This window comes from Pogona vitticeps, chromosome 2 (assembly GCF_051106095.1).
Source record: "Pogona vitticeps strain Pit_001003342236 chromosome 2, PviZW2.1, whole genome shotgun sequence".
Classification (NCBI taxonomy): Eukaryota; Metazoa; Chordata; class Lepidosauria; order Squamata; family Agamidae; genus Pogona; species Pogona vitticeps.
Genome location: NC_135784.1, coordinates 177,746,923 through 177,772,230, shown reverse-complemented (window position 1 = coordinate 177,772,230; position 25,308 = coordinate 177,746,923). Strand labels below are relative to the sequence as shown.

Here is a 25,308-nt window from a genome sequence, read left to right as displayed (position 1 = left end):
AAAATAATTTTTTTGAAAAAGCAGAGCAATGTTAGAGAGAAATTCTGTAGATAGTAGACTTTATATTAAGGAAATAGAGAAGCAAATTAGGGTTGTATATTGCCTTGTAGCAGTTTTAAATTCTTTTTTTTTAATTCAATGAGCGGCACCATGGCTGCAGCTGCCTTCACAGGTTTGGTTTGCTCCAGCACCCCCCTACCACCCCCTTTCTGTTCCACCGCCCCCACACCGCCCCTTTTCATTCTACCGCCCCCCTGAAAAATGAAATCGCGCCCTGGGGGGCATTATCGCCCACGTTAAGAACCACTGCAGGAAATGATAGAGGGTAATATCTGGGCTGCTGTCTAGCAACACTAAACAAGCAGAAGGCCAGGTTCCCTATCACTGTGCAGAAAGGATGGCCTCTTTAAATATCTCTTAATGGGGAAGCTGCAGGATTAGGAAATGTGTTTGGTGCCACCTATAGATGGAAAATAAACACTATAGAGCAATAAGTAACAAGTTATGACACCAGGAGAGATTATGAATTTTAGAATGCTGGCCAGAAAGGAAATGGGATAAAGGGAATAAGACAATGTGGAGAAGGATCTAAAGTGTGATTATGAAGTTAGATGATATAGTTTCAGGGAGGCAATTGGTCCTACTAACCTCAGGTGGGCAACTATGGCCCTCAAGATATCATCAGTGTTGCTATTTTTTTCCAGCAGCCTCGGCCAGCCTAACTAATGAGAACTGAGGACAATAGATACAGACCAATAACTCTGGCTACTAGCTAGATTGTTCGCCAGCCCAATGTTAGCTACCCAAAGCTTCAGCAGAGGATGTTCCATAGCTCAGTTATTCCAAACTTGATGCTGTCCAAATGTTTTTGATTAGAACTCCCAGAATCCATCCAGTACAGCCCCCCTGGAGAGAGTTATAGTCCAACACGTATGAAAGACACTGAGTTGGAAAAGACAGCCTTAGCCCAGCCCATTGATTTGAAAAACAACAGGAATCAAATTCAGAAGGGCTTTAAAAGCAGAGGTCTTATCAGTGAACTATGGATCCCATCCAGAACTTCAGTGTACCATGAAGATGTTGTTAGATTGCAACTATGAACATGCTGATAGAAGTAGTCCAATGATATACAGTATAGATGGCAGCATATTCCTTACCCAGAGTTTACTAGCTGCATATAATCACAGCTGTCATGGTGTGCATGGCTCAGGTAGACTGTTTTCAGATGTTGTACTGTGGTAACATATCAAGGAGGAATCTAATTATAACTTCCATTTCATATTAGATATTATTGTACACAGGTTATTTGCCAATATTTACAACAGGTGTGCAACTTATGGGACTCTAGCTACCATTATTCTTCACTATTGGCTATGGTGGCAAGGACTGATGGAGGCACCAATCCAGTGACATCTGGAGAGCCACAAGCTGCCCACCACTGAATCCGATACATAAACTCCTCCAGAATTTCTGGAAGACTGAAAAAGATTCATTTGTATTTGTGTGTTGAAGAAACCCCATACGAAACTCTGTAAGTGGAGCTACAGCCATTATGGACAAACCAGCTGCTGAGGACCAAGAAGATGCCTTGAACAATAAGACTGTCTGTGCAGAATGCTTTGACAGCTGGATTGCCACCTTGTTTGTGGATGGATGACACATGCACAAATGAAGGATAAGGATAATCCTTAGTTAACAGCAGTTGCACAAGAGTACCCAGCTACTGGTCCTGATTGCTGAGAAAACTGAACTCAGTCGAACTCGATTGACAGCTGTCGGACGAAGAGCATTCTGACAACCAGATGGGCGGGGTTAAAACTAGCCTCTCCCACTCAATCCTCCCCCTCTTCCTGTTTTCTGTCCTCTGGCGCAGGCGCGATGCGGCCCTTTAAACGTGCGCAAGGAGTTCCAGCGACCTCATTCCCTTGCTGGCTGAATCCTTCCGCCTTGCCCCTGAGGGACTTTTTCTTCTGCTTTCTATAGCTCCTGGAGCTTCCGGCATAAACCAGCGCCATCAGAGGAGAGGGCGGGACGGGGGTTTCTATATCCGATAGTTTTATCTAGAGGGGTGCGGTGGCGCTTGGAGGAGACCTCTTTTTAACCTGAGGCGACTGGCGGAGGGAGACGCTTTGTTGTTTATGGGGCAGCCTCCGTGCAGGGTATTGAGAAAGTCCAAGATGGCGATGTCTTCCAGGCCGAGGGGACCCGGCAGGCCCTGAGTCCAGCCAGGAAGGAGAGCGAGAGGGATACTTTGGGTCAGCGAGGCTCCGGGGAGACCCTACAGAGTAGGCGGGGAGCGAGGACGAGGGAAGCGGGGACCAGGGAGAGGAGCGACGGTTGAGCGGCCTAGTCACCCCCGCCCGTCCGGCCTGCGGCTCGAGTGAGGAGGAGGGGTCGGGCATGGCCCCCTGAGGGGCCCCCCCAGGGCGGGAGGAGTGGAGGGGTGACATGGAGTCAAGAGAGGAGCAGGGGGAGCAGAACGAGAAGGGAGAGCAAGGGACCTGGGGAGAAAGGGCTCCCCTCGGGGACCAGACGGACTGGGTGGCCCGCGGAGAGAAGGGGGATCGAGGAGTGCGGGGATCGAGGGGGGAGCGGGGCCCTTCAGGGGAGAGGGGGGATCATGGAGAGTGGGCTGAACGGGGCGCCAAGACAGAGAAGGGAGAACGGGGTGCCAAGGCTGAGAGGCTTCCTCGGGCTGACAAGATGGAGCAGGGGGATGGGGGTCCCCGGGGGGATCGAGCCCTTCGACCTCCTAGGTTTTCAGATCCGTCAGACCGAGGTTTGTGGGGGGCAGAGCAAGGTGAGTGGGTGGAGCGTGGCCCGCCCTGGTCTGGGGAGCCTGACCCCTTGTTGCCCCCTGAGGACTTTTTACCACCACCCGAGTGTCCTGTCTTTGAGCCCAGTTGGGCCGAATTTAGTGACCCACTAGGTTACATTGCCAAGATCCGGCCCATTGCAGAAAAGAGTGGCATCTGCAAGATCCGCCCTCCTGCTGTAAGTATGGAGTGATGTTGATGGTGGAAGTGATGATGACGACTAGTCAGTGTGACAGAAGTGGGTTGATTTCCTCTGAATTTGTGGGCAGCAGGCCGACTGCCCTAGGGCCTGTGGGATTAGGCCTGTGGGTTATGTCTCTGAAAAGGATAACAAGTGCTTAGAGCAGATGTTTGTTGGGCCTGAGGTCCATAACAGTGGCAACATGGAGTCTCTGGAGAGTAAAGTGTGATGTGGAGACAGTGGCCATACTGAATGAAACAAGTTTTCAGTAAGAATCTTTGAGAGTGAATGGAATCATAGTACCTGAAAGATATGGTTGAAAACTGGTTGCTGCATTGAAAGGATTAATTATTCATGGAAAGTGATTAATAGAAACTGGCAAGATTTGGTGAAAGTTATGTGGTTTTAAAGAGGTTGAAAGGTCTGGGTAACTCCCTTCCATGTTCTCTCAAGCTATATTATTTGTCCATTTTATAATCATATGGACATAGATGCCCCTGTTTTCGGACAGTTGTTTCTGTGTGATGATGGACTAGAAAAGCAGCACATACGGATTCTAGAGGTAGGAATGTTCAATATGTACACTGCTCAGAAATTGGGTATTTCTTAAAATAGGAGCATCCCTAGTGGTATAATCAGTGACAAGATGTAGTGTGTTGAATATGATGGAAAAAACAGCTTTGATACGATAAATTGTGCTTCTTCATCTACATACTGGACAAATTGGCACAGGCACTGTGTCAGTAGGCTTGGAAGAGGCCTGAACATCTGTTTTGATTGGCAAGACTTGTAGTTTCAGACCATGTTGGTTGCACGGGTTTATAAGCTGGCCATGCTCATGGTGGTAGAGGTCCTTATATTTAAATTTATCTGGTGCCATTCTAGAGAGTTTGTACTATTGCCAAGTAGGAGAAACTGTAGGTTGGATCATCTGTTACCTTTATGGCCCATTATGCTTTCCGTTGTATTCTGATTTCCTAGTTTTCTGCTGCTAGGCCTCAGCTGTCACTGTCAGCCATAATACAGCACTATCCATAGCTGAAGTATCAGGGATGGTGTTAATCTTATATCATTTATTTCCCAGATATGACCTGTTTAATGCTCTTCCTTTCTTGAGATGAGGTCCTAGTCAAGTAAAGCCAAAGGAGGAAGTGTGAAACCATCCTTAAATAGTATTTCTGGTCATGAACAATAACAGTGACATATTCAATATGTCTGCCAGAGGCACATTCTTTGTCTAAGTAGTAGTAAGAAACAGAAGTCTAGGAAGTATGACAGCAATACTGTATTTATTTCTAGTAGAGTTTGCTCATTAGAAGACATGAAGAACTGATGTTTTGGGGGACCAAGAGGAAGAGGATATTGAGGCAGAACTACATAAGTGTGTCTGGAGGAGAGTGAACATTGTAAAACTCAGTTGGTTTCAGCATCTCTTGTCCTCTGGTCCCACAGAAGCTCCTGGAACAGAATTTAGGCTGCCATTCACCTTCCAAACTTCACTAAAAACTGTGATTTTTTTTAAGGGTAGGAAACTACTGGGGCCTATCCAGTGAATGTGTGGTGGATGAGAGGTGAAGAGAGGGGGTTTATATATATTTCCCTTTTTTATTTCTATAGAACTGTGAACTTCAGTTTAAATTAGTCATTAGCCTCTAGATTGATAGCTTCTGCTTTCATTCAGTTCTCTAGTTTATGTCTGGACAGTGATACCTAAGATGTGTTGTAATGTTTGCCTTACTGTTGTTGGGTTTTGGGAAGGTGTCCAGTATGACATACAAGCTGAATTTACCGTACTAACATGCACTTAGTGCATCTGTCTTCAAAATTCCTCATACACTAACAAAGAAATCAGCAACATGGTAACAGAGGTTGCAATTAATTTGCTTCCTTCTCTCAAGCTTTTGCATAATTCAGCCATGCTATTAGAAACAAATATTCCTTTTGGATATTAGACTATGCTATGTTTATTAATATGGTTCACAGGAACATGGGAGGAAATCCTGGTGGTCGTCCCAGTCTTTAGAAGTAAGCATGAGTAACCATCAGTTTGACCTACTTCCAGGAAGCTTTTGTTATGAGGCCTTCAGTCTCTCTCTCTCTCTCTCTCTCTCTCATGGGTACATTCACACACAAACACCTCCTTCACAAGTCTTCCCTTGTTGTCTTGTCCCTGGCAGCTGATAATGATATACAGTGGTGCCTCGCATAGCGACGATAATCGGTGCAGCAAAAATCGCTGCAAAGCAATTTCGTCGCTATGCGATTTTAAAAAGCCCATAGGAATGCATTGAAACCCCTTCAATGCGTTCCTATGGGTTTCAGACTCACCTTTAAATGAAAATCCTCCATAGGGTGGCCATTTTCGCTGCCTGGTAAGTGAGGAATCTGTCCCAAAAAACAGCGGGTGGCCATTTTTTTTACCCGATGGCCATTTTGGAACCGCCGATCAGCTGTTAAAAATCATCGCTTTGTGATGATCGGTAAGCGAAACAGGCTACCGATCTTCGCAAAGTGATTTTTGCCCATTTAAAACATCGCAATGCGATCGCTTTTGCGATCGCAGAATCTTCATCGCTATGTGATTTCGTCGTTAAACGTGGCGCCTGTTAAGCGAGGCACCACTGTACAATTGTCCCATTGTTAGAGCATCTAATTGTGAACGTCAGGAGTGTATCTTCTGCATGTCCAGTGCATTGGGGGAAAATATTTACAGATTGGTTAAAAAGGCATAGATAATGTCATGGGTTTCTGTGCTGGCTCCCTGGACGTAAATGGTCAAGATGAAGATACTTAACACTTTAGAGTGCCTGATGTGTTCATGCTTCACTAGGAGGCACCAATGAATAAAGCACAGTCTTTCTCAAATGTCAGGTTTGTCACTGCTTGAGTTTTGTTTCTCTTGTGTATCAAGAAGAATAGTTCATTGCAAAATTATGGTTCCTCTCGTCTGCCCTTATTTTGCCGTGTTAATCCATCTCATTCAGTCTTCTATTTAAACACTTCTACCTGGAAAATTGAATTGGGATTCTGTGATGTTCTGCTCTTTGAACAGAAGATGTGTAATTGTTTGATTGAATCCTTGTGGTCAGTGTGGGCTTTGTGTGATTATAGAAAGGATTGAGATCCTAATAATATTATCTTTCCACCTCCTTCCTTAGGATTGGCAGCCTCCCTTTGCTGTAGAAGTGGATAACTTCAGGTTTACTCCACGGATACAGAGGCTTAATGAGTTAGAGGTGAGTTTTGCAGGTATAGTGAAGATACAGTATCTTTCACAGGTCTTGCAAGGCTAATAGGTCAATTCCGTTCTACTAAAACTGTATTGATTTGCAGTTAAATAGTTGGTTTCAAAAAACAGTTTCAATCTATAATGACAGAATATTAACAGTTTGAAAGAATTTTATATTTATGGAGTGCAATTTGTTAAAACACTTCTGCGGAAACATTCTAAATGATTTTTGCATATTCTGGACTATCTGGTTTTAATAGTGTTTGCATTACATTGTGCACATTCTTCTGCTTCACCCTTGGTTCACTGTATGTGGGATCCTGTGCTTTGTGTTGTATTTTCCAAGGGATTTGTTTCATATATTTCTTAAGACTGAGTTGTGCTTTGCTGAGACAAGTGATTTTAGGTCACAATCCTAAACAAATTTGTCGTAAGACAAATTCCTTGAACACAGTTGACTGATAAAACACTGGTTCTCTAGATGAGAAGATGAAATATACTGAAGAACATTATGGTGAAATATTGAGACATGAGACTCCCATGACTGGCTAGGTACTGCTGGTCTGTAGATCCTAGCAAATAAAATCAGTGGTGGAGAATGAAGGGAACTGCATTCCAGCAACATTTGGGCAGGGATACTTGTTCTCTATTCTTGATGTAGTCATTTTCCCTTTGGACTTGGAGAGTGACTGAGGGAACGTAGTCTCCAGATTTGAGAATAAGGACTAGTGGAGTCCTGATGGAAAATTCTGATTTTCAAAAGAAACGTCTTGGTGGGACACTGTCATAGAAACATTAAAATAAATATTTACTCTTCTCCTTTCTGTGCACAGCAGAAAAAGTATTAGCCTGGCTAGAAATATATCAGCTTTACTACTATAAGAACTGACTGCATTTCACCATGGTGAAAATGAGCTCAAAATGGAGGGAGGCGGTTTCAGCTAAAAGATAACAGGGTGATGTAGATAGCTCTGTTATATGTTGCTGGCCCAAGAGAGACAAACTGTAATTTGTTACTGTATGTCCACATTGGCAGGCACAGACCAGGGTGAAGCTGAACTACTTGGACCAGATTGCAAAATTCTGGGAGATCCAAGGCTCTGCACTGAAAATCCCCAATGTAGAGAGGCGAATCCTTGATTTGTACAGCCTGAGCAAAGTAAGTTGGAATTCCTTCTGAGGAAGCAAAGGGAGAAATTATTGTAATGCCTAGTGTCTGAGTAGGAGTGGTAGAAGTGATGACTGTTACTGCCCCTGGCTGATTTAGAAAATATCTTGTATAGGCTAGTGGTAGAAACTGAAAGAAGCTTTAGGTTTTCATTTGGTAATTTTAAGAACCAGAAACTGTTGGTATAATATATAGGAGTATGTGTTACTTGTGTGTAAGGAGATTGCATGACATTAACTGTCCTTGGGAGGCTAGTTGTTTCTCAGTATTCTTCTGTTCCAGATTGTGATGGAAGAAGGTGGATATGAAGCCATCTGCAAGGATCGCCGGTGGGCAAGAGTAGCCCAGCGCCTTTCCTATCCATCAGGGAAGAACATTGGCTCTCTTCTTCGCTCCCACTATGAGCGCATTATCTACCCTTATGAAATGTACCAGTCTGGTGCCAACCTGGTGGTGAGTATTTGTTTCTGCAGTATTAGGTCCTCATCTTTCTATTGCTCTTCCACAGAAATCCTGGCTGAGGCCCTTACTGCCTGTATTTGGTGGTAGACTGGATGCACTCAGAAGTGCTCGATCTTAATATTGCTCCCTCTCCCCCAGCAGTGCAATACCCATCCATTTGACAACGAGGAGAAAGACAAAGAGTATAAGCCACACAGCATCCCACTGCGTCAATCAGTGCAGCCTTCCAAGTTCAACACCTATGGCCGCCGAGCCAAGCGTCTGCAGCAGGAGGTGAGTACAACACACACTTCTAGCCCTAATTACAATTTTTGTTGTAGGTTGGGCAGGCCGGTAACAATCAGGATTACTGAACACACCCCTCTCCCTGACTCTGCAGAAATCCTTATTTGGCCCCAGGCTCACAGAAGTACATCCTTCCCCCTCATAGAAGTATTACTCTTACAGGTCTTAAGGACTGGAAAAGTTTGTTCTTTTTTTCTTTTGCAACCCTTCTAGGATAAAGCCTCTAATTACTTCAGAAATAACCAAACTGGTGATTTTTAATTTATTGAAAAATTTTTCATATGGGCACACTGTATGTGTATTTTATAGGAAGTGAAAATTTCTGTTCCTGCAGGAGTTTTGGGATCATGCAGAACCTAATAATAGCATGTTGTAGCAGTAGATAGAGCACAAACATTTGTTTGTTAGTTAAAATATATAGGCTGCTTTTTTGGAAAGTGCCTTCAGAGCAGCATACAAGAAAACAATTAAAAGATCAGCAAATGCAATGTTGTTGGGAGTTGAATAAAATACAGTACTCAAAGATAAGAGCAAACAGCCAAACTGCATACAACAGCCACAGTACACAAATCCCAGTATATAATTCCAGTATATACTGCATACATAACTATACCTGTGGTTGCATTATATACAGAATTACATAAATTATGGTAGCAACAATAGGAATCTTATGATCTGAGTCTTGTGACAACTGCAAAATACAACTAATGAAAATTATTCAACTCTGTATGATTGCCAAGTACGTGTTAGATAGAGCTGCGTCTTGGAGGAGAAGAAAGCATTATTCTCTGTTCAACTGCATATTAATAGTTGCTAGGTTAAATTGGATAAGGCCATACCACAATTAAAAGGATGGCTTACCAGTGAATTTTATCTTGTCAAATATGCTAGTCTTCAGTAATCTTTTTTCAGCATAAGGAAGGGATTAGGTGGGTTACCATGGGTGGGCATTCCAGAATTTGAGTGATGTGACAGAGAGAACCCTATAATACATAGCTACACCCTTATTACTAATAGTAATGAAGTGTGGTAAAATCTCACCAGATCTCAGTGGATTATCAGCATTAAACAAGAATTATCCTTTTTTTTGTCCTGGACCAAACTGTTCAGCGCTTCAAAGTTTCCCTTGGGATTAGTAGGGAGTTGGGTTCCTCAGAATGCAGTTGAATATTGGTCTCCTGAGTTTCTTCCATCACGTCTTTAGTGGGAAATGATTTGAATAAAAGGAAAGAGTTTCAGGAAGTCAAAGCATATAGAACTATACCTCATACACAAGGCTAGCTCCTTGGCTTGAAAAATTGGCAGCTGCCCTTACCCCCAGGATCCAAGAAGGAGATTGAAATCTCCACTTCGTCTGCAAAAGCCTTCTTTGCAAGGTTGCTTGAAATTCCGTCCTTGCTCCCATCTATTGAATGCATCATTAAAGGCTGTGCAGAGGATTTCTCTGTCCTTTGAATAGTAGTAAAAAGAAATGGAAGGAATTAAGATCTAATCTGTTCTTCTGAATAGCCTCTCCTCCTTCATGTATTCTCTCTGTAAAATGGGACCTCTCAAAAATAGTTGTAATTCCTCCTGCTTCCCCCTCCCCCCTGATTCCTGGAGAGTTAAGGAACCATTCAGGACCACATTCTGCCCAATTGCAGTGGCTCCCCTTCTGTCTGCAGTTTAATTCTTTTAATTTTCATATGTTCAAGAGGAAGGAGTGACAAGATAGGTAGCCAGCTTCTGCTGTACAGTCCAGCAGTGCCTGGTTTGTTTCTTTTGCTGATACCCTCATTAAAATTCCTAGAACCCTCTTGCTGATCCCCACTCCCCACGCATTTTCTCGCCCTCCTACAGGAATCCGAATCGTGCCCTGAACCTGCCAGCGCCCCAGCTCTGTTACCTGAGCGAGCGCCTCAAGCATGGGTACTGTTCCTGTTCTGTCCACCTCTCCTGCCTCTTTTTCATTCTGTTTACTTGTGTTGCTTCGTAACTGAAGTTCACAGACCATATGCAGCAGGAGAGGTGGCCTAAGAATGTTTAATGTTCCCATATTCCCACCTCGACTTCAGTTGCAATGGCTTCAGGAGATGTCCCGTTCTTAGGGCTGTAATTTGCCAAGAATTTTGCTCCATAACAAGATGAGATTTCTGTCATATAAGCTTAGACACAGCATTCTTGTAGTGTTCTCTCCCTCTGCAACAGTTGCTCTTACGTCTTCATTCCAGTCTGTTTTCTGCTGTTGCTTTTCTTTGCTTCTGTTTTCTGAGATTCTCTGTGGCACCGTTTTTAAGGCTAGTAGCCTCATCCTGCTATTCTCCCTTCTAACTATGCCTTCCTTGCAGCCAGAGCCAACAGAAGAAGACATTGAGAAGAATCCAGAGTTGAAGAAACTACAGATATACGGTGCTGGTCCCAAAATGCTGGGTCTGGGGCTTGTGGCTAAGGACAAGAACATGCGCAAGAAAGGTGGGAGTGATGAACTAGCCCCACAATTCGGGAATCAACAGAAGGAAAGTCTCTCTGTATTCTAAACTTATCCCCCCCCCCCATATAGACAAGGAGATGCCTGAGTGCCCTCCAACAGTGATAGTGAAAGAGGAGGCTCCTGCGCCAGAGACCAAGTTGGAGCCCACCTCACCCCGAGGCTATGCAAATGTGAAAGAGGAGCTGAGGCACAGTCCAGAACCTTGCACCAAGATGACTATGCGTCTCCGTCGCAACTACAATACTCAGTTTGTAAGTAAAGTCACCAGGATGTGTTTTTTTGTTCTTCATTAGCCTCCAAATGCCCTCTGTGCTTTACCACTACGTTAGGTGTCCTGTGATGGGTGAGGAAGGTAGCCCAAGTGTTTTACCAGCGAGTTGCTTCCCAGGAGGCCAGAGTTTGTGCCTTCTTTCAGTCATGCAGCAGAGGAGACTAGCTGCCAATGAAGATTTGAGAATGCTGGGACCCATTGTGGTTTTCTATGTTATAATTTTCTTAATTAAACAATAGTTCTAAGGTTTTGTGTTTTTTTCCCCCCAGATTGAGTCTTACGTTTGTAGGATATGTACGCGGGGAGATGAGGATGACAAGCTGTTGTTATGTGATGGTTGTGATGACAACTACCATATCTTCTGTCTCTTGCCACCCTTGCCAGAGATTCCAAAAGGTGTCTGGAGGTGCCCCAAATGCGTCATGGCGGTGAGTAGTCCCTGCCTACTCTGATGGCAGGCACAGAGAAGCCTTCCTGCCTGACTAACTACACATGTTGGGTTTACTTCAGCTAAATGTGGAGTTGTCTAGACAGAACCATGGATTATGGGATGATTCAAGAGTGTAACACAGGCCCGATTCAGCTTGGGCAGCAAAGAAGCCCATGGGCTATAAATCCTTTAACCATTTTCTCTCCCCCCCCCATTTTTGTCCTTAGGAATGCAAGCGCCCCCCAGAAGCTTTTGGTTTTGAGCAGGCCACCCGGGAATACACACTACAGAGCTTTGGGGAGATGGCAGATTCCTTCAAGGCTGACTACTTCAATATGCCTGTGCACGTGAGTCCTGACACCTTTTGCATTGGCCCGTCCCACCTAGAACATGCCTCAGAGCATAGTGGGGCCTGGGTTTGGAAGGGGACCCCACTTCCTGTTCTTTGTTAGACTTTCCTTTTGTTGCTGACCTTCCACAGATGGTTCCAACTGAGTTGGTGGAGAAAGAGTTCTGGCGGTTGGTGAACAGCATTGAAGAGGATGTGACAGTGGAGTACGGGGCTGACATCCATTCTAAGGAATTTGGAAGTGGCTTCCCCATCAATGACGGCAAAAGGCAGCTCTCTCCAGAGGAAGAGGTGTGTCCCATTCCTGTTGGAGGCAGTCACACTCCTCCTACATATTTGGCCTCTGGCACTCTGCTTCAGCCTCCCAGGTGAAACTGAACCACTGGTGCCTTGCTTATCATTGCAGGAGTATGCAGCCAGTGGCTGGAACCTCAATGTGATGCCAGTGCTGAAGCAGTCGGTGCTATGCCACATCAACGCTGATATTTCAGGCATGAAGGTACCGTGGCTCTATGTGGGCATGGTGTTTTCTGCCTTCTGCTGGCACATCGAGGATCACTGGAGCTACTCTATTAACTACCTCCACTGGTGAGATATCGGGGTTTGTGTGTGTGATCTGCTATCTAGCGTTTGCTAACTTCTTAACACGTAGGGCTCGTCTCGTGGAGGTAAGAGAATAATGCATGCACATTACAGAATTTAAAAAGCACAGTCAGGTGTCAACATTTAAATCCTACTTGAATCCAGACTAAAGGAAAAAGCCAGTGAACAATAGTCTGCTTTTATGGAACTTGACCTATAGCTTGCAGAGTACTCCTTCCGAAAGATTCAACTCAGTTACCTCTGTCTTACTTTTGCACTCCTTTCATTCACCTCAAAACTCTGATCTATCATGTAACCCACGTTTGAAGAAACAATATAACTCAACCATCTCTGCCTCTGTCTGGATCTACTTAGGGAGATCTGCCTCCCCCACTGCTGTAATGCTGAACTTTGGAGAAGAGATCTAGATGGGTGTGGTTGAACAGGTGCCAAGGCATCAGTGAAGGCAGCCTTTCCTAATTCACCCTTCCTTTTTGTAGGGGTGAGCCCAAGACCTGGTATGGAGTGCCATCCTTTGCGGCTGAGCATCTGGAAGACGTCATGAAGAAACTGACCCCAGAACTGTTTGAGAGCCAGCCAGACTTATTGCACCAGTTGGTGACACTCATGAATCCCAACACACTTATGGCTCATGGGGTCCCGGTGAGTCATCCTTTTCAGATGCTCATGCGCTCTTGCTGCCCATCCCTCAGTTGCTGGTCCTGTTTTCATTGCTGCTCTCCCTTTTGCTTCTGCAGGTTGTCCGGACCAACCAGTGTGCTGGAGAGTTTGTCATTACGTTCCCTAGAGCCTATCACAGTGGTTTCAACCAGGGCTACAACTTTGCTGAAGCAGTCAACTTCTGCACTGCTGACTGGGTGAGTTTGGAACCAGCCAAGATTTCTGCACGTTATCTTGTTCTAGAAAAGAGCACAGTGGACTGCTAAAGGGAGGTTTGAGGGTGGTGAATACAGATTACTGTGTATGGTGCTGCTGAGTGCAAAGTGCACCTAAATGCTCCAGAATTCTTCAGCTATATCTGGCAACAAGCCTGTTTTTCCCCCCCTTCTGTTTCATCTTTAGTTGCCGGCCGGTCGCCAGTGCATTGAGCACTACCGGCGCCTGCGCCGATACTGTGTCTTCTCGCACGAAGAGCTAATTTGTAAGATGGCTGCTTGCCCGGAGAGGCTGGACCTGAACTTGGCAGCCGCTGTGCATAAGGAGATGTTTATCTTGGTGCAAGAGGAGCGCAAGCTGCGCAAAGCTCTCCTGGATAAGGTGGGGGTTGGTTGCTACCCTCGGACGAAGGCCAGCTTGTTGTGGTGCTAATTGTGGAAGGTCTAGCAATTGATGAGTGTTTCGCTCCCCTCCCCCACAGGGTATCACGGAGGCAGAGCGGGAGGCTTTTGAACTGCTTCCGGACGATGAGCGCCAGTGTGACAAATGCAAGACGACCTGCTTCCTTTCAGCTCTGGCTTGCTATGATTGTCCCGACTCTCTGGTCTGTCTCTACCACATCAATGATCTCTGCAAGTGCCCCAGCAACAGGCAATACCTCAGGTGGGCAGAAAAAAAGAGACTGCCTTACCAACAAAGTATCTGTTTCTCTGGCCAAACTTTTGCTGGCTAACTTTTCATACCCTGCTCTCATTGTATTCGCAAAAGAGGCTGTGCCAAGACTGAGCAGGCCTGGTTTAAGAATATTGTGGTAGGCTTTGTCTGATTCTAGTGTGATTTTTTTTTTAGTCATCCAAGAACGTAATGACTGCCTTGTCTCAGCAGTATCTCTCTCTAGAGTGTTTAAAGATGAGGCTGCCTTGGGCAGATTTGGAAACACCTGATGGGGGTAGGACACATGGTTCAGAAAGGCATAAGATTGCAAAACAGGTTTCATCTTCCTCTTGCTAGCAGACTAAGACACAGCTGGATTGAATTGTCCTTAGCAAAGGAATCTCCTTGCTCTGTCCTGGATTTGCAGGGTGGTTGCTTACCAGCCTGTCTTGTTGTCGCATCACCAACCACACACAGAGAAAGAGGCATTCAAAGCGATGCTGTTGTGTTGCCTTTCTAGTGTGCATGTTGGCTTAGAGCTTTAACTAGATACATCCATAGTCTAGACGAGTATTGTATGGATATAGTTCCACAAAATGCAGAAGAGTCTGCAAACTCAGGTACAACTCAAGTCAGTAATGGACAGGGAGGCATGCAAGTAGAATAAGTTTCAGAACAAGGCCAAAATCTGAATACCTTGGGAGAAGCACAGCAGCACTTCTGCACCTTAATCTCACATATGGAATACTTTTCTATCATAATCAGGTTTTATAAGACAGTGGCTGAAATGCTGTTGGACTAGAATAGGCTCAGTGAATCAGGGAGGATTTGATAAGTCAACTCCTTTGTAGGTCCCATTCATTCAGTGGGTCTACTCTAGTTGTGACTTTCTACACCAAGCAACAGGATTTCAGCCAGTGTTGCGAAGATCCATTATTATGTTTAGTGGTGAGATAATTACATGAATGAAATGCTACAGATGTGAATGAATGAAATGAAATGCTACAGATGGTTCTGACATAATGCGACAGATCAGGTGGTAAAGTTCATTTATAGGTGATGTTTGTATTCAAAGCCTCTTAAAGTGAGGCTTCATTTGTAAGGAAGTCTGTAACTCCCACACAAGGTTTGGACTGTATTTGGTTTGGTAAACAAGTTTCTGTTGGCTGTGCTCTAAAGGAAAACCAGACAGATCTTTTTTCCTCATTTGTCTGTCTTGCTCGTTTGTCTTGTCTCTTGTTTAGGTATCGGTACACCCTGGATGAGCTCCCAGCCATGTTACACAAGTTGAAGGTCCGAGCAGAGTGCTTTGACACGTGGGCCAACAAAGTTCGAATTGCACTGGAAGTGGAAGACGGGCGCAAGAGAAGTAAGCGGACCCTGTCCCTTGGGTTCCTTTAATTCTAACTGAGAAATGCAGTTAATGTCTATGATCTGGGTGAGGAAGTGCCAGTGTGCTTTCAAAGCCCTGTTAATTGACACTCAATATGCTGAAACACAGCGTGAGCAGAAAAGGGCACATCCAATAGACACTAGGGGGAATATGGGGGAAGCAAGAGAGGTGGAGCCAGTTGCTGTTACAAGGTAGGCAAGGGCTTCTGGACCACAGGGATTTGGATCATGTAAGTGGGAATGAGAGGGATAAAAGAGCTGGTGCCCTGTTAACCATCAGCCTCATTAGGGATGAGTCCCAGGCACTAGAATCTCTGGGGAAACTCAGCAGTTCCTTGGCTTTTTCATTGCATTGCTTCCTCAGATGGATAGTTTTCTACAATTAGCTGCATAGACTGAGAAAATGGAGTTGTTATTAAAACCCACTGTATGACTCTGCTGTTACAGCTTTGGAGGAATTGCGTGCCCTGGAGTCAGAGGCCCGTGAGAGGAAATTCCCTGAGAATGAGTTGTTACATCGGTTGAAGAATTGCTTGAGTGAGGCAGAGAAGTGCGTCTCGGAAGCCCTGGGTCTCATAAGCAGTCAAGAAACAGGGTGAGTGGAGGATCTCTGATAATGAGCATTTATCTTGAACAGTATTATCACATCAAGATGCGTGGCTGTTTATCCAGGGGACTGAGGTCTTTTTGCCGTATGGTTTATCTCCTCTGTTTTCTGTGAAAGGATTGAGCTTGTTCGGGTAGACTGGCTCACTTTAAGGTGATGAGGCTGCTTGCGTGCTCCTTTGCCTTATTGACTGCTAATTTCATGTTGGCTGAGTTCTTCAGCTCTTCTCTTAGATGACTGTTAAGTGTATTCCACCTTTTCTCCTGCTTACTCTTACAGAGAACCATCAGTCCATATGACCGTGGAGGAGCTCTGTGCTTTCCTTGAGCAAATGAGCAACCTGCCCTGTGTCATGCATCAGATAAAAGAAGTCCAGGTGCGCAAAGTGCAGTTTTCTGTGCCCCTTAACCACAGCAGGCGACACCTGATGGCCTGCATGGGTGCTACTTGTGGTATGAGACATAGCTTTGATTTGAGATCTTTCTTCTTTTCTAGGCTGTGCTGGAGAAGGTGAAAGCTTTCCAAGCTGAAGTTCAGGAGGCCCTGCAAGATCTCCCTGGCAGCTCCCCAGAACTCCACAAACTGCTGGCTCGGGGGACACGGCTAGGGGTAGAGGTGCCTGAGATGGAACTGTTGGAGAGGCAGGTGCAACAGGCTGTCTGGCTAGAGGAGGTCAAGCAGACACTGCGTTCTCCCCAGGATAAGGTGACACTGTCTGTCATGAGGGCGCTCATCACCTCTGGCTGTGGAGTGGCCCCCAGCCCTGCTGTGGACAAGGCCATGGCTGAGCTGCAAGAGCTGATCACCATCGCCCAGCGTTGGGAGGAGAAAGCCCAAATGTGCCTGGAAGCAAGGTGAGGTTTGGACCTCTCAGTTAAGGACAGAGGTGGTCAGGAGTCCGTGGCTTTGAGTCTGAGGATTTCAGCTCATCAAAGAGAGTTGGTGCTCTTGTGGGAGGGGGCAGTGTTTGTGCAGGTACATGTCCATGAAAACTTCTTTCTCATAGTCACTTCATCTGTCATAGGCAGAAGCATCCACCAGCTACTCTGGAGGCAATCATCAAAGAGGCAGAGAACATCCCCGTGCACCTGCCCAATATCCTGTCACTCAAGGAGGCACTATCTAAGGCCCAGGCTTGGATTGCGGATGTGGAGGAGATCCAGGTGGGCTGCAGTCTTAAGGCCTGGGTTAACTGAGCTTGCATTTGTTGTTGAGGCTTCAGGATGTTGCAGTATGTGTTGTCTCCTCTTCACAGAATGGGGATCATTATCCCTGCCTGGATGACCTGGAGGGGCTTGTGGCTGTGGGTAGGGATTTACCAGTGCATCTGGAAGAGCTGCGTCACTTAGAGGTACAGGTAGCGACTGCACATTCCTGGCGGGAAAAAGCCTCCAAGACCTTCCTCAAGAAGAACTCCTGCTACACATTGCTTGAGGTTGGTAGCAAGGAGGGTGGAGGGTAGTGTGGCAGACTGACACCTACCCACAGAGCTGGTGGCTTCATTTCTCTGTCTCTTTTTCCCAGGTGCTGTGCCCATGTGCTGACACTGACTCAGACAGTGTCAAACGTACCAAGTGGCAGAGGGAAAAGGAGCCTGGCTTGTACAAATCAGACACGGAGAGCCTGGGCCTCTCAGCACAAGACCTCAGGGACCCCGGCTCTGTTGTGAGTTCCTGGCTTGGGAGAAATGATGTGTTCAGTTAATGAATTTAAAGGCCTTTTTCCACCAAGCATAGGCTGAAATATTCTGTCTGGGATAGTTTTTGGGAATTCCTAAGTGTTGCAGAGGACAGAGTTTGGTTAGAGTCTGCCCAAACTATTCACTAATTCTGAAGGTAAATGGGACCGCATTGCTACTAGGAAGTGAGAAGTTCACTTTCTGGGAGACTACTTATGCATTTATGTTCTTTATATGCCACCTTTATCCCCAAAGAAGGCCAAAGGCAGCTCACAGCAATTCAGACTATATAATCACAGATTTTAAAATGCTGTAGAAATTACATACCGTATATTAAAAAGCAAATAAACGTTTATCAGTATTAAAACCCGTTTTAAAAAAATAACCAAAATCTCTCAAGTTCAGCAGATAAAACATTCCTGATATTACCCACATATTGCTTAAAAGCCAGCCAGAAAAGTTAGGTCTTTGCCAGATGACAAAAGGAAGGGTTGCAGCACATGCCAGAGCCTGGGAGCAGCCACTGGAAGGCCTGTCATGAATTTGGGGATATGGGTTGCATGTTTTGATTTCTGCTTGTAACCTGCTGTACCTTGTTTGAAGAAGGGTAGATTAAATTTTCGTGAGTCAAAATGTGTTTGGTTAAGTTTTGTATAATTGCAATGACTTTGTTTGTGCCAGCAGATCATAGCTTTCAAGGAAGGTGAGCAGAAGGAGAAAGCAGGGATCCTACGGCTGCGCCAGTCCAACACCCAGAAGCCAGTGCCCTCAGCACACAGTCCTCCAGGGAGTCAGTACTGCGTGTGTTCCCAGCCTCCAAGCTCTGCCATGCTGCAGTGTGAACTCTGTCAGGACTGGTTCCACCCCACCTGTGTGGCTTGGCCCCGTTTGGGTAACCCCCGACCTTCTCCTGCATGGTGGGAATGGGATGCCAAATTCCTGTGCCCGCTTTGCCAGCGTTCTCGCCGGCCCCGCCTGGAGACAATCCTGGCTTTGTTGGTGGCCCTCCAGAAACTTCCTGTGCGGCTCCCAGAGGGCGAAGCCCTGCAGTGCTTGACAGAGCGGGCCATCACGTGGCAGGACCGGGCCCGTCAGCTCCTGGCTGCCTCAGAGGCAGTTGCTGCCTTGGAGCGACTGAAAGTGTTGCGGCAACGGCTGGTTGGGGACTCTACCAAGGAGGCAGGGGCACTCAAAGAGAGCAGCTGCAATGAACAGACCAAGGTGAGTGTGCAAGTCAAGGGGTATTTCCTCCTGGAATTGGCTTGCTGCCATGGGCAAGGGCTGCAGGTTTCCTGAAATGCATTTTGTGTTAATATGAGATTTTACTTTGTTCCAAAAACATAGTGTACACTTTGCATAGCTTGCAACGCTTGCTATTTATGGGGTTTTTGAAGAATTTGTGGCTTTGGTTTTTAAATGAAGAAGACTATGGATGGATATGCAGAGGAATACAATGTGAGGGGTTTTTACATTAGTATTAAAATGAAGACAAGTGGAGGTATTTGAAAATCCATATCCTCTGTCAAGCTCTTGCTTCAAGCATGTGGTTTAGAATACTCTGTCAGTACTGTGAGCTAAAAAAATGATTGGTTGGTCCACATCTGTTCATCTATGTAAAATTCAACACACGTGAACCTATTATTGCTGGAGCCTTATTCCTCTTGCTGCAAAAAGATGCTAACATTACAAGGCAGCTCAAGCATAATTTCTTTGCCAGAACCTAGCTCCTATGTTGGTTTTAGCATAAACATAAAATATATATGATCTGACTGGGATAAAATAAAATAAAGATGGAAACAATCCATGGAAGAACTATAGAAAAGATATACAAATATGATAGTGTCCTTCAGGGACAAACTGTTTGACACAGAACTTAAAAGTTTTAGAAAGCAAAATGTAAGCAGTACTCAAGACAGTGCCAAGATGAGATAGGATACAAGTAAAGCTGTTTCACAGAGATTGAAGCTATCAAAATGCTGACAAGAATATGCTGAAAAATATGGAAAACCAGACAGTGATCCACAGACTGGAGATGTTCAAAATACATTCCAAGCCCAAAGGACATATCCAAGATTGTGGCAACTGGAGGACCATCAAATTAACTTTCAGTGCAATCAGTTTGATCCTCAGCGTGTTGCAACAAAGACTTTTACCCTGTACGGCATGAGAAATGTCTGATGTTCAAGCAGGATTCCAAAAATGAAGAGGCACTAGAAATCATGTTGCAAATGTATAGTATCTGCTGGGGCATACCAAAGGATTCTGAAGAAAATAATTGTGCTTTGTAGATTACAGTGGTGCCCCGCTTAATGATTACCCCGCTCCACAACGAATCCGCTTAATGATTAGGTTTTTGCGATCGTAAAGCAAAAAACCGCTTTACGATGATTGGTTCCCTGCTTCGGGAACCGTTTTTTTCGCTTTATGACGATCAAAACAGCGGATCGTCGGGTTTCCAAAATGGCTGCCCGCTGTGCAAAATGTCTCCCTGCTGTGTTAAGGGATGGATTCTTCGCTCTGCAGGGAGCAGAAAATGGCCGCCCTATGATCTTTACTTTACGATGAGGTATTTCACCCATTAAAATGCATTAACCGGTTTCTAATGTATTCTAATAGGCTTTTTAGTTTCACTTGACAACGATTTCGCTCTGCAATGATTTCGCTGGAATGGATTAACGTCGTCAAGCGAGGCACCATTGTACAGTAAAACCTTTGGTTGTGTAAGTGATTAAAAATTGGATTGTTTCGAAAGAAACGGGAATGCCACAACATGTGAATGTCCTGGTGTGTAAACTGTATTCTGAGAAGAGGCTACAGATACGAGAGACTGTGGAGAAACAAAATGGTTTCCATTGGTGAAAGAGTCAGTCATGGATGTATTTTATCTCCCTGCCTGTTCATCTTGTATGCAGAACATCTGTGGAAAACGAGTAGATTCAGAGGATGATGAAGGGAAAACATCAACCATTTAGGATACACAAATGACCCCATATTATTGACAGAAAACAGGAACGGTCTGAAATAATTACTAATAAAGGTTAAAGAAGTGTAGAAGTGAAATTATAGGTGAACATTAAAAAGACAAAAATAATTATTATGGAAGACTTATACAGCTTTAATGGGGACAGTGAAAGAAATAATGTTGAAAAGACCATCTTGGTTCAGTCAGCAACTAAGGTTGAGACTGCAGTCTGGAAATCAAAAGGAGATGGAAGTTTAGAATGGCAGCTATAAAGGAAGTACGAAAGATCCATAAGAGGAAGGATGTGTTGCTGAAGATTAAAGTGACTATCATTCAGACTACAGTGTTGCCAGTTGTTATGTGAAAACTGAACAGTTTTAAAAATCTGGCAGGAAAAAGATAGATTGCTTTGAAATGTGATGTTGGGAAGAGAGTTTTACAGATGCCATTGACTGCCAGAAAGACACATGAATGGATTCTAGAGCAAATTGAGCCTAAACTCTGACTAGAAGTTACAATGACATTGAGACTGTCATGCCTGGAAGACAAGAGAAAAACCTGATTTGAGATGGACCAATTCAATAAAGGAAGTCACTGTTTTTAGTCTGCAAGATCTGAGCAATGATGGGACATTCTGAAAGTTATTATTTCATAAAGTAGCCATATGTTGGAAGCCACTTGGGCGGCAACAACAGTCTAGCCCCTAACCACTTTCCTTGCCGGTCAGCTTTTTTTCAGGCCTATAACAAGCAGACCTATGACTTGTTATCCCACAACTCACCCTTACCTCAGAGTCCATCACCTCATCCTTTCTTTGGTCATTGCCAGCTTTGGCTCACATTGGTTTAGCCACCTTCTTTCTGGGCTTGTTTTTCTAGCATTTCCCTTGCTTCTGTTTAGCATGCAACAATTCCTCAGAATATGCCTCTTTCACTCCCTCTGTGACGAGCCCTTTGCTTCAATTTCCAGTCTTTGTCTTTTTTATCAAGTCTCACTTTTCCCAATCGTTTCTCTATTGGCCTGTTGGACACCTCTCTTGTCGTTTCATTCACTGTGGGCAGTCCTTGAGCGGTGGACCGCATCCTTTCCTGGTTGGTTGGTTTCTCTTTTGCATCCCACCTGGCAAAAAAACATTTTCAAAGCAAATCAGCTGTATAGGAGCCGCACAACTTCTTATTATTAAGGAGGGTACTTCACTGAGGTTTCTGGTGTATGATCTACTTAAACAGGTAGGCAATCTCTGTGTGCGGTGTTTACTTGGAAAAAAATGTGCTTCTGTTTCCATCTGATTTGCAGTGGCAAAAATTATTCACTTTTTAGCAGGTGAGCAATATTGCATGGTGACTGTCACCTTGCTTTTAAGAGGGATAATGTTCCCTGGCAGATTTACATGATCTTGTATGAGGTTCTAAACTCTTGATAACTTTTTGTTGCAGAAACCTTATCGTCCACTTGCTTTATATTCTAAGCAACTGACTATTTTAAAATAGTACAGTTGATCACTGGTTTCATAACTGAAACTAGAATGCAATGTGGCTCTCTTGAATTATCTTCTCTTGACTGAGGTGTGACATCAAGTGAATCTCGGCTTGAGCAGATGTTTTTGTCACAGCCTAAAGGATTGCTGTGGTTCCTGTGAGGTGCCAGGTCAAAATTGCATTGGTGATTCAGGAGTCCCCTTTCATCACTTTTCTAACCTTCCTTTCCCCCAGGTTTCCTTGGAGAATGGGGACTCGGCAGCTCCAGAGAAGAACAGCACCTGTGCCTCAGGTACTCCTTGAATAAAGTCTTTGTTTTGTTCAGGCACAGCAGGCTAGTTTCACTGTTTTATTTAGATTTCAACAACGCTGAAGTATGTCAACAGGCAGTGAAGATGGTTGTTTTAACCCCACCCCCCCATTTTGCCTGATTCATTAGATCTCTGTAAGAAGATGTAGTCCCTGTTCTCTGCTGGCAGGATGAGGAGCCTGGCTTTTTGCTGTTTCTTCTCTGTAGTCATTTTTCTGTCTTTTTCACAGACTTGGAGATGCTCTGCTCTTACCTGCCACAGCTGCAAGGCCCTGTGCTGGAGTTGCCTGATGCCATTCGTCTGCCCCTAGAAGAGCTACTAATGGAGGGCGACCTTCTGGAAGTGACACTAGATGAGAGCCAGAGCATTTGGCGCCTGCTACAGGCTGCGTGTGCCCCCCAGGTTGACAAGTTTCGCCAGCTGCTAGACGTAAGTGTCTGTCTCTGTTCCCTGCTGTCTCCCTTTATTATGTGTGTCTGTGTGAGAGAGATGGAGGGAGAACAAGTCTGCTGTATTCTTTGCTATACTTGAATACATGATACTTCCTTAAACGGAAATATTGCAGCACACCTTTCACTGAAAATTGCAGCTTGTCATTGTTTTTGGAGCTGAGTGCAGATTAGATAAGATCCTGAGAGCTTTTCCATCAAAGTTAAGGTCACTCAGAAACTGAATGACCAGAATCCTAGTGCTGATCCATGCTTTTATACCAGAAATTGCATAAGTCTTGGTGGCAAATTCCTGCTTGTTAAGGTGCTAGTTGCATTCAGGGCACACACTCAGTTGGGCAGGTGCTCAAGAGCAACCAACATCTCATTAGTGAGTGGCAGTTTGCTGACAAAACTTAACATGAGTTCTCGTATGCAACTGTAAATTCACGATAGGCTTCTGGTCAATGTCTCTTACCTTAATGTCTTTGTATCCTGCCTTCCCACATAATTGGGCTCAAGACAGCAGATAAAAATAAAATAAATCGTTCATTCTTGACGTGGTTTCTAGTGGCATTATAGCAAAGAGCAGATGCACTATTTGGAATGATGACAAAGCAGATTCCTAGAATGAGTGGTGCAGTTTTGCTGATGCTGCGCGAATGTTACTAGTGAGATGTTTTCCCCCTAGCGTGTGGTGTATTGGAGAGAGTAATGGACTAGGACTCTGGAGACCAGGATTCAAATCCCCACTTGGCCATGGAAACTCAGTGGGGAAACGGAACTAGTAAAGTCACTCCTTAAATATCTCACCTTGAAAGCCCTATAAAGGGTTGCCATCAGACAGTTCTGATTTGACAGCCTGTGACTAAGGGAGGACCACTGTGAGAGAGGAGTGGGCCATCTCGTGTAGCTTGTGACCAAGCAGCTGCTTCAAAATAGCATGTTGGCCCTATGCTGAGGGCTATTCTGCATCAAGAAAAGCCACATTTGTTGTTGGCTGCGCTCCGTAAATGTATGCAATTTTGTGGTTTGGGATTGTTTGGAATATTTGTGCAATGCTTTGAGTTAGTAAGTGCCCAAGGAAAATGGAAACTTGTAGGCTGGGCAGCAAGCAAGAGAGATTTAGAGCATAGAAGGCACATTGAAAAATCACATTGATTGATAACTGTTTTGCATCCTCAGCAGATTTCTCAGACTAAGACTTGCATCTGGTATGGTTGGAACTGCATAGTGTCATAATTAAATTTGTCATAGAGGAATGTGTAATTAAGCCAAATTATTACTGTGTATATGTATGTATGTGAGTGAGTGTGCAGTCCCACATATGTAGCAGAACTGGAGTGTTCAGTTTCTGTCTCCTTGATCCTTTCTAGCTGGAGCAGGCAGAGCGACGTGGCAGCCGCGGGCGAGGCCGGGACTCGGAACGACGGCGGAAACGCAAGACGGAGCGTGGTGACTACCCCACCCTGCCCAAGGAGGAATTAGAGCCAAAGAAGATCCGGGGGGCAGACCCAGCACTGCCCCAGGGTGGGGCTCCCCCTGCAGCAGGCACAGATTGCAGCCACAATGGAGTTGGGGTAAATGGGGGATGAAGGGGAAAAAGTCCTGCTCGAGTTTGTGCGAGCCCTCGGGATTTGTTCTTTCCCCCCACCCATCCCCAGTTAGTTGAATACTGCCTAATGTATATGAATTTTTGTCTGCTTCTTTCCTAGCAGTTGTGACAGTAAGAAGATGCCTGGATTTCCTTTCCTGGACTATACTGCACTGCAAGGGACTCTGGCAGCCCCCTGCCACCCTGTTGGTTTGACTAGCACTCTGGATTGGGGGAGGTAGCCAGCCCCAGAAGCTGGGGTCTGCCACTCCCCTCCCTCACCAGGACTCAGCACTGGCCCTGCACCAAACTCTTTTCAGACGGTGTAATATTTCATTTTCTTTGTCCTCCTTTTGTATTATTGATACCTCAGAAGGGGGAGGCATTGCAGGGGTCACCGACGCGCAGGGGCCACCTGTTCCCTTTTGGCAGAAGCAGCAGAGAGCGCCGCCCTGCTGCTGTCAGGACTCGAGCCTTGCGGAGGCCTGTTCTGGGTGGGAGCAGCGTGTGCTGGGACTAGCCCAGGCTCATCACCTCAGGCAGTGAGAGGAGTCAGGTGCCCTCTTGAAGGTCGTGCCCCACTCCTTGTACCAGCATTCACTAGATGCAGGAGAGATGATGCCTCCTGTTGGACAGAGGGGCAGCGCTCCCCAAACACCCCATCCTCCTCTGGTACCTGGTGGGTTTTATAGGAACTGGGGCAACCACTTTGTTCTTCGGGGAGGAGGAAAGGGCAAGGGATCTCTTGTTCCACTCCAGCCTCTACTCCGCCCTCACCCTTCCCAACCCTGCATCATGGGCCCCAAGGCTGCCTCAGGCTCTGACACTAAAGTCTTTTGTCTTTCTCTTTTTAGTGTTTCTCCTTTATTTTCTCCGGCAGAGGAGGGTGGGCTGTTGGGGGATAGGGAGGGGTGTGTTATTTTATTGTATTATGATTTTTTTATTATTATTAAACTTTGGAGGTTAATGAACTTGCTTGGCTTTTGGCGGAAGGGAAATCATGGGAGCGGGCGGGCCAGTATCTACCTTTACCTTGTGTAAAATGTGGGTGTACACAGGTCTGA

The 25,308-nt window shown here is 45.3% G+C and overlaps 1 protein-coding gene across 6 annotated transcripts; it reads left to right on the top strand.

The window, feature by feature from the left end:
• The first annotated feature begins 1,895 nt into the window (after window positions 1-1,895).
• Window positions 1,896-25,215, top strand: KDM5C (lysine demethylase 5C). 6 transcript variants are annotated; one of them, XM_020792990.3, is made up of 28 exons: window positions 1,896-2,994; window positions 6,156-6,233; window positions 7,263-7,385; window positions 7,677-7,847; window positions 7,995-8,129; window positions 9,981-10,049; window positions 10,469-10,592; window positions 10,681-10,862; window positions 11,152-11,310; window positions 11,540-11,659; window positions 11,794-11,952; window positions 12,068-12,249; window positions 12,744-12,906; window positions 13,002-13,121; window positions 13,327-13,521; window positions 13,622-13,803; window positions 15,039-15,163; window positions 15,634-15,781; window positions 16,073-16,169; window positions 16,289-16,647; window positions 16,818-16,956; window positions 17,049-17,228; window positions 17,318-17,458; window positions 18,156-18,692; window positions 22,146-22,203; window positions 22,452-22,651; window positions 24,027-24,230; window positions 24,366-25,215. In XM_020792990.3, the coding sequence occupies exons 1-28, from the start codon at window positions 2,449-2,451 to the stop codon at window positions 24,372-24,374; spliced, it is 4,905 nt and encodes a 1,634-aa protein (XP_020648649.3). In that variant the 5' UTR covers window positions 1,896-2,448; the 3' UTR covers window positions 24,375-25,215. The 6 variants fall into 6 exon arrangements, with proteins under 6 accessions (XP_020648649.3, XP_020648648.3, XP_020648651.3 ...); XM_020792989.3 differs by having other exon boundaries at window positions 18,153-18,692; XM_020792992.3 differs by lacking the exon at window positions 9,981-10,049 and having other exon boundaries at window positions 7,998-8,129.
• Window positions 25,216-25,308: the final 93 nt, after the last annotated feature.

What these genes read in the sequence shown, in the direction of transcription:
- KDM5C (XM_020792989.3), top strand. Translation starts at nt 2,449, where the DNA reads ATGGAGTCAAGAGAGGAGCAGGGGGAGCAGAACGAGAAGGGAGAGCAA. An exon ending in ATCAGATAAAAGAAGTCCAG is followed by an intron (nt 16,170 to 16,288) that starts GTGCGCAAAGTG and finishes CTTCTTTTCTAG; the next exon opens with GCTGTGCTGGAGAAGGTGAA. An exon ending in CGGATGTGGAGGAGATCCAG is followed by an intron (nt 16,957 to 17,048) that starts GTGGGCTGCAGT and finishes TCCTCTTCACAG; the next exon opens with AATGGGGATCATTATCCCTG.